Source organism: Cynara cardunculus, assembly GCF_001531365.2.
Source record: "Cynara cardunculus var. scolymus isolate 2C chromosome LG 17, CcrdV1, whole genome shotgun sequence".
Taxonomy (NCBI): domain Eukaryota; kingdom Viridiplantae; phylum Streptophyta; class Magnoliopsida; order Asterales; family Asteraceae; genus Cynara; species Cynara cardunculus.
In genome coordinates, this window is record NC_037544.1 from 883,087 (window position 1) to 891,716 (window position 8,630).

At 34.9% G+C, this 8,630-nt stretch overlaps 1 protein-coding gene across 4 annotated transcripts in view; it reads left to right on the plus strand.

Moving 5' to 3' along the window:
- Positions 1–7,298, plus strand: part of LOC112500120 — an 8,700-nt gene extending 1,402 nt beyond the window's left edge. Inside the window, exons 3-8 of one of the 4 annotated variants that reach the window (XM_025103428.1) lie at positions 574–904; positions 1,717–2,825; positions 3,380–3,493; positions 4,177–4,331; positions 5,744–5,803; positions 6,978–7,298. In XM_025103428.1, coding sequence (XP_024959196.1) covers positions 574–904; positions 1,717–2,825; positions 3,380–3,493; positions 4,177–4,331; positions 5,744–5,792 — 1,758 coding nt within the window. In that variant the 3' untranslated portion in view covers positions 5,793–5,803; positions 6,978–7,298. Of the gene's footprint in view, positions 1–573; positions 905–1,716; positions 2,826–3,379; positions 3,506–4,176; positions 4,441–5,743; positions 5,804–6,977 lie in introns of those variants that run through there. The other 3 variants (XM_025103430.1, XM_025103427.1, XM_025103429.1) reach the window with 3 other exon arrangements.
- The last annotated feature ends 1,332 nt before the right edge of the window (positions 7,299–8,630 follow it).

Consider the following 8,630-nt stretch of genomic DNA (forward strand, 5'->3'; position numbering starts at 1 on the left):
CCCCCCCCCGAAAAATGAAAAAACTGAGGAACACTGTAGTAACTATTTATCTGCACATGTGCATACAAATAATTGGAGTTGTTTCTTGGTTTCTATGCATGGTATGCACATGTGCATACCAGAGAAGTTACTTATAAATTATTTGTATGCATATATGCATATTGTACAGATGAATAAGTATCACGGTGTTTCTCAGTTTTTCATTTTTTTATGGTTTCACCTGAACCTGACTCCCTATATATATATATATTCAAAATGTGTTGATTTTATGAGCAAAATTTGCTATTTCTGTTAGGGTTTAACCCCTTATGGTACAAAATTCTCTGTTCGACCATGATTCGTTGTATTCTTTTATAAGTAATGATTCTTTAATCTTTATGCTTCACCGTTTCCAGTTTTTGGTGCCATCATATGATTTCTCTTGTCGCCATTATTGAAGCTATGAAATAATGCCCACTATTATCAAGCTTGAACTTTAAATTCTACAAAATTAATGACCGTATTGATGATTTATGATTGCTGTAATATGCTTCTCACTGAAATATCCTTCCCTGTGTTTCCGTCCTCAATCAGATGGAAAAATCTGAGGTGTTTCCAATACATGCTGCTACTTATACACCTCGGGTGGCTGAATCTCGCTCAACATCACATTCTGTTCGAACGTTTCCATCAGGTAAAGTGGATCATGCCCCTGTTTCTTCTGGAAGCTTCCAGCATCAGTCAACGGTAGTTCATGCTTCCCCGGTTTCCAATTCAAGAACTTTACCATATCAATTACCCACAAGTGAAATAAGACCCGGGGGGTCCAATGTCTTGCCTGGCAGTCATCTTGGAAGGAATTCTACTGCATTGCCCATTCCACAGGGTGGGAGACCACATCTCAGATCAGAGGAAATATCAAACGGTTCGTATGCCTTTATAATCTTTTTTGATTTTGTTGATATACGGATACCTCTTTGATCAGAGTTTCTGAGTACTATTAACTTCAATAGTAACGGTTGACTAATAAGCTAGCTGTTAGCTCATAAACTAGTGTAAAAATTAGCTGATAAGCTAGATAGCAGAAAATGATCTAAAAGACATGTTGAAATTTTGGAGGAAAAAAGTGAAAAATAGCATGTGCAACTTATTGAAACACTCTATGAAGTAACTTTTTAAAAAGGTAGCTTATGACTTACCAAATGGGACTGTTTCAATAAGCTCAAAAGTAAGCTAGCAAACTTACTGAAACGCTATATGAAGTAACTTTGTTTGCATCTTAATGAGCTTAATGAGACTCACAGCTTATTTGGCCAGTTATACATGACTGTTTGATAGTGGCTTAATGATATAGAAAGTGGCTTATTCAGTAACTTTCTAGGGATGAGCTTTATGCAGAAAGCCAAGTTTTTTTCAAACCTGGTCCTCTCAACAAAAAACACGCTTCTTTCATCTATGAGAAATCCCTCCCAAACAAAAACCTTTCCAGTCTATACAGACAGATTAATCCATACAGACAGCTTTATCCATACAAGGCTTAATGGGAACCAACCGAACACCCCCATATTCAACCAATGATCTCTTTTTCTGTGTTAGGATCCTGTATCAGTGACTTGTTATTGACTTCAATAGTAGGTCCCTTACAAAAGTTTTATATGGATAGATTCACAGCTTTGTTTATAATCATCTTGGTTTCATACTTTATCAATTGGTGACAACTTTCTCACAAATTTGCAGCAAAGCCGGCTGGAGATCACGGAACATCAAATACTCCAACTTGGTCTGTCCATTCTCAATCTATTTCCTTTGCAAAACCAGGATCAGATAAGGGATCTGCTCATTTGACGAACATAAATCATCACGTTCGACATCGAATGAACTTTGTTCAATCTCCTGTTGTTGGCACCCACAATGAAATCAGTAAAATTGTTCAGAAAATATTACAGCCACATATGGCAGAGCGTGTCACATGGACTCCTCCTTCAAGGGACTATATGAACAAGGCGTTGACTTGTCAAACATGCAAGGGTATGATTAACGAAGTCGATACCGCACTTGTTTGCGATGCTTGTGAACGAGGGTATCACTTGAGATGTCTGCATTGTAATCCGAAAGCAATTTGTGGAGACGAGTGGCATGAATGGCATTGTGCAAAGTGTTTAGCAATCAGCAACGGAAAACCTTTGCCACCTAAGTATGGTCGTGTTATGAGAAACATAAGTACACCAAAAATGTCTTCCGGGATGTCGGGAGTTCAACCGTCTTTAGAGAAGAAACTGCAATCATCCGATGAGAAATTCAATCAGCAACTGATGACGGCAAACAGCAACCCTGGTTCCCAAAGTGTTCCTAGTGAAATTATGAGGGATAACAACGGATCAACGGATATGAAAATTAATGGAATACGTGAATGCGGAATTGAGACGTCTTCTTCAGAAAAATGTGAGAAGAAGTTGGAATCGCATAAGCCTGCGAATTCTGAGGCGTTAAACAGTTTGTCGGACCATTTACAACCCACTGGAAACCATCAAGATAATAACCAGGAAGGAATGTTAAGCACTACAGATACCTTAGAATGCAACCCAAAAGGTGAAATCAGGGAGGATGAGAAAGGAGTTGAGAAGGGTAATATGGTCAAAACAAGTGAAACTTGTACTCAAGTTGGGGAGGAGGAAGGTTCTTCATCAAATAGCATGCATGATGTTGAATGGGTCGGGGGTATGCTAAATGAAGAAGATGGAAAATCGTTTTATCGGTCTTGCTGCATAAGTGGAATTGTATATCAACTTCAGGACTATGCTCTATTCAGCTCTACGGGCAACAATCTTATGCCTAATAAACTACAAGTAAGTAGCTTGTGTGTTACCATACTTTCCGATTCCACCCTTGAATATGAGATGGATAAATTCATTACTCCTAATTGTTAAGGGTAAAATTGTCATTTAGTTAGTCAAAAAGTATAATGATCACACATTTCTAAGGGCCTGTTTGTTAACAGCTTAATGAGCTTAATGGGACTCACAGCTTATTCAGTCAGCTATACATGACTGTTTGGTAGTGGCTTAATGATATAGAAAGTGGCTTATTCGGTAAGCTTCTAGGGGAGTTTTATGCAGAAAGCCAAGTTTTTTTTTCTTCCAAACCTGCCCCGCCAATTAAAAAACCCACTCCTTCCATCTATTAAAAAATGCTCCCAAACAAAAACCTTCCAGTCTCTACAGATTATAATCTATACACGACTTAATGGAAAACCAACCAAACAGCCTCTAAATCTGTATCTGTTTCATCTGTCATAGAAAGTTGTACATTTATGTATACATTCTTATTGTTGTCATTTTTCTTCTGTTGACATTTATATTTATGTTAAGTGGTTATTTTATGTAAGAGGAATTTGGTGCAGGGTATGTGGGAAGATAGTAAGACGAGTAAGAAGTGGGTTACTGTGACGCGCTGTTTTTTTCCTGGTGATTTGCCTGAGGGTGTTGGCCGTCCATGTGCTCCAGAAAGCAATGAGGTGAAGTTCTAGGTACCATTTGGCAAATCACGATTTGATGTCATTCACTTAGGATAGAAATAGAGGTAGGAGGGTTATATGATCAATATCCTCTTGCCGAGGAAAGTTCGGTTGAGAACCTGTCTTTCTTTGAGAACCCGGGAACCGCCCATAGCGTGCCACATTCCCTTCTCAGGATGAGTATTCATCATGCATAACACATCCAGGATGAGTATTCATCATGAATAACACATCCAGGATGAGTTTTCATCATGAATAACACATCCAGGATGAGTATTCATCATGAATAACACATTCGGACATTCATGAATAACACGTCGATATTTCTGATGAATATGTGACCCCTCGTGCTGTGGGCGGTCCCCCAGTTCTTGATGAAAATGAGGTTCCTAACACAACCTACCCCTCCTCTTGCCTCTCCAAACTTTTTTGTCTGTTTTTTTCTTCAAAATTTTTAACCATGAAACCAAGCTCCAACAAGAAGTTTCACATAGGCTTCGGATCCAATATTAAAACACACTAAAGGGTAGTGGTATCGTATCAAGGTTTCATTTCATGGTCTTTTTTTTGGGTCAATTTGCAGCATTTAATATCTTCCACCTTGCACATTATAAACAATAAGTCAAAACATTTTATTTTATTTCCCAAACCTGACGTAACTTTCATGTTGCGATCTTCCATAGGTATATGAATCCAACCATGAAACAACGTTAGCAGCTGGCTTGATTCGTGGCCCATGTGAAGTTTTTCCACCATGCAAGCTTTCTGAAGAACGAGTGATGCAAACTCGATCATGGACAACAACCAGTGACAAGCCAAAACCGCTTTTCCTATGCAAGTGCGTCTTGTTCTTTCTTCCTTTTGTTGCTAAATGTTTTTTTTTACCGTCTTACAGTTTGATTGAGGCAAGTTAAGATGCATCCATAAAAAGATTGGAAAAACCAGCACTAGATTTTTAAATTGAATAAAGTAAATATATTATTTGCATTTCAACTTTTATGAAATGAAAGTAGTTCCAGAAACCATCAATGACCCACCATAATTTTTTATTAAAGTTTATGATATAGTTGAAATTCATAATCTTTTGCAGCCAAGTTTCATTGCTGTTTGGTTGGTTTTTCACTAAGTCATGTATGTATAAAGCTGTCTGCCTGAATTAATTTGTCTTTAAAAATTGTGAAAGTTTTAGTCTGGGAGGATTTTTTTTAATAGATGGAAAGAAATGAGTTTTTTAATTGAGAAGGGCAGATTTGGAAAAAAAAACTTACCTTTCTGCATAAAGCTCCCCCTAGAAGCTTACTGAATAAGCCACTTTCTATATCATTAAGCCACTACCAAGTGTTCATGTATAGCTGACCGAGTAAGCTGTGAGTCCCATTAAGCTCATTAAGCTGGTAACAGACCTTTAATTTTGTGTGGTATCACACACAGTGGTTAAACTAGCTGCTTCTGAGGGGGGGGGGGTTTGTAATAATTTTGACAACATTAACTTGCATCCACAACAATATAGTGGTTAAACTAGCTGCTTCTTGGGGGGGGGGGGTAATAATTTTGACAACATTAACTTGCATCCACAACAATAGAAGGAAATAGAATTACTGGGGTGTTTGATTTCAACTTAATAGCTTAAAGGGTGCTTAGCTTCATTGATTAAGCTATATTAATATGTTTGATTTTAACTTAATACTAAGATATTGGTTTAGCATGGTAAGCTGACACACCTTATCTTAATGCATTAAGTTAGGAATTTTTCCAAATTTATTCTTGCCCTACAATCTTTAATCCACATCATAAATACCCACAAATGCATTAAATTAAAAATGTAATTAAACAATAATGCTTAATTGTTTTAGATATATTTTAAGGTATTAAGTATTGTGTAATGAACTCGTTGAATCTATATTATTTTATATAATTCATACAAAATTTATTTTTTTGTCTTTCAGAAGGTTAATCAAACGATTAATTTCCATTCATCACTTTTTAGACATAACATAAGGTTCAAATGGTAATTTCTGTTATTCTAACTACTTATTCAGGACAAAAATCGAACAACAATGTATCTTAATTCATCCAGACATATTAATGCTTATGGGCAACTTGATATATATGGGGCTTAATGAAAAAAAAATATTCAAACATCCCTTAAATTAGTTTAAGACAGGCCAGGATCAAATCTTCTTTTGTGTTTCTAATTTTCTACAAGGTTGTAGCGGTGATTATAATAATTCAATAACAACATTGTTGCAGATGGTTCTACGATGAGAAAAAACGGCTGTTTCGAGATGTTACCTGTTAGCGCCATGGCAGGTACGACTCGCACGGTTTCTTAATTAATCTGCTGTTGCTTACTTACAGGGGGATTGTTACTTACATCCCCTTTAATGTCAAAATCAGGTTAAATCATGTATTGAAAATGTAAAAAGTGAGTTTTGATGTTGATGTGTTTGAGGAGCAAACAATAGATAGGGGTGCAATTAGCCTACCCCTTCTATGATGTTGGGTTAAATTGGGGAATAGGCTAAATGCAGACCTATACATTGCTAAATGTACCCCTGTCTACTAATTTTCTCGCACATATCAACATCAAAACTTAAGGGTCGTTTACCAGACACTTATCCGGTAAGTGCTTACCGGTAAAATTTAACACCATTATTTTATTACCAGGTAAGATTTTAGTCCACAAAAACGACATTGTATGCACCAATTTACCCGGTAAGCGCTTACCGTGGTAAGAGTTGTCGCTCTCACTTACTGGGCAAGGCTCTTGGTCATTGTCTCGTTCTTACCGGGTAAGATTCTTGGTCCTTACCATATTCATCCGGTGAGATAATGTTACTTGGTAAGCTTACCCGGGTAAGCGTTTGGTAAACGAGCCGTTACTTTTTACATGTTTAATGTATAGGGGTGCAATTAGCCTCCTCCATTTTTAATGATTTGACCTGATTCTGACATAAATAGGTGTGTATATAGCATGGGCCAAGGGGTAGGTTAAATGCAACCTGTATATTACTAAATGCACCTCCACCCATTAATTTTCTTCTCACATATCAACATCAAAACTTACCTTTTACATTTTTAATGTATATTCATTCGCAATATAGCTTACTTTTTACATTTTTAATGTATGATTTGAAGTGATTCTGACATAAATAGGTGTGCATATAGCAAGGGGTAGGTTAAATGCATCCCTATACAATGCTAATGGGGTATGTTATTTGCATCCCTTTTAATGTCATAATCAAGTTAAGTCATGCATTGAGAATGCAAAAAACAAGTTTTGAGAAAATCACTCGATAGGGGTGCACTTAACCTCCCCCCATGCTAAATTAACCCCTATCTACTAATTTTCTGTTCACACACGTCAAGATTTACTTTTACATATGTATGGTTTTACTGATATAAACAGAGGTGCATATAACAAACACCCTTAAATAGGGTTTGATTATGAGCTCATCATTTGTACATTATCATGTATGCACAGGTAAAAAGATGTCCCTTCTGTAGCCTTGTTTCATGGGTCACCTAAAAATATTTGGTTGGGTGATCGACAAATGTGGTTACTGGCTACGGTTCAAAACCTGCTCGCCCCTCGGGTTGGATTTCAAGAACACCCCACGACAGCATTCTTGAGGAGTTAGATTGGACTGGACCGGTGTTTCGTATACGTTTTTATGGCTTGGATGTAATGATTTCAACAACAAACACATGTTTGGTATTCCTACATTTAACATGATATTCTTGTAGTGGGTGTTTCCCTTTTTAACATGTATTGAATCTTTTTAATGGCATTTGCTTGAATCCCAACGATATATGGTTTCTGAGTTTTATAAAAGATTTCTTCACCTAAAAAGCCATTACTTTGTTATCTTGCCATCGGCATTGCCGGACATTAGAGATGGCAAACTGGTTAACTGGTTGAAAAGGTTTTCAGAGCAGTCCCATTTGGTCTTGGTCCCGATTCTGACCTCCCACACAGCCTTTAACCGGTCTCGGTCTTGACCGGTGTTCAAAAGAGAATACCTTAATTAATTGTAACGAGTCGAACCAGTCTCTTAACGTGTCAATTTTTTTTAATGAAAAGTTTATAAAAAAACAAACTTTCACATTTTTAATGATAAGTATTTTTTTAAATAAATGAACCATTGAATTTTTTAATAAATAAACCATTGATTTTTTTAAAACTAGAAGGGTAGTCGCACATTTAGTGTTTCGTTTTTTTTGTCTTAGTCGATGTTATAATACGGTTTTATGTGATTTTGAGAAAGAAATAATGTTTTTATTTTTGAATAAAACATAAACATGAATCTATTATAAAAAAACAAAAAAAAAATATTGATATTAGTATCAAATTAAGTATTTAAAATTTCTCTTTTTTTGTGTATTTCTATAATTAATTTTTTTATTTTTGGTTTAATAATATAATTTTTTATAAAGATAATAATTAAGTATTTTGTTAAAACTCAATGATTATCCTAATTATATTTTAGTTTTTTTATATTTAAAATAAAATGTTCATTCTCTATTTGATTGTGTTTATCTTAAGTTAGTTACACAAATTCAAACATGAAGCTTTAATAAATTGTACTTACACACAGTTTACTTGTAATCTTGAATTTTAAGTAATATGCATCAATAAACAATACTTCATACATAAAAAATGATTTTTAAGAGTTTTTGTCAAATGCTTTATAATATAACTAGAAGCGTATTCGCGCAATGCAGCGAGATACATCGTGTTTTTAATATTTCATTTTATTCTTTATCTCAGTCGATGTATAATATGGCTTTATGTGATTTTGAGAAAGCGATGATGTTTTTATATTTGAATAGAATATATGTTTGACGATATCATAAAAATTTGACAAAAATATATCGATATTAGTATCAAATTAACTATTTGAAATTCCTCATTTTTTTGTGTAGTTTTTTAATCCAATTTTTTATAATTTAATTTATGTTCAGTAACGAAGTAATTTATATTTGGTTTAATAATATAATTTTTTATAAAGATAATAATTATTTATTTTGTTGGAATTCGATAATTATTCTAATTATATTTTAGATTTTTTATATTTTAAAATGAGATATTCATCCTCTATTTGATTATGTTTATCCGCAGTTATTTATACGAATT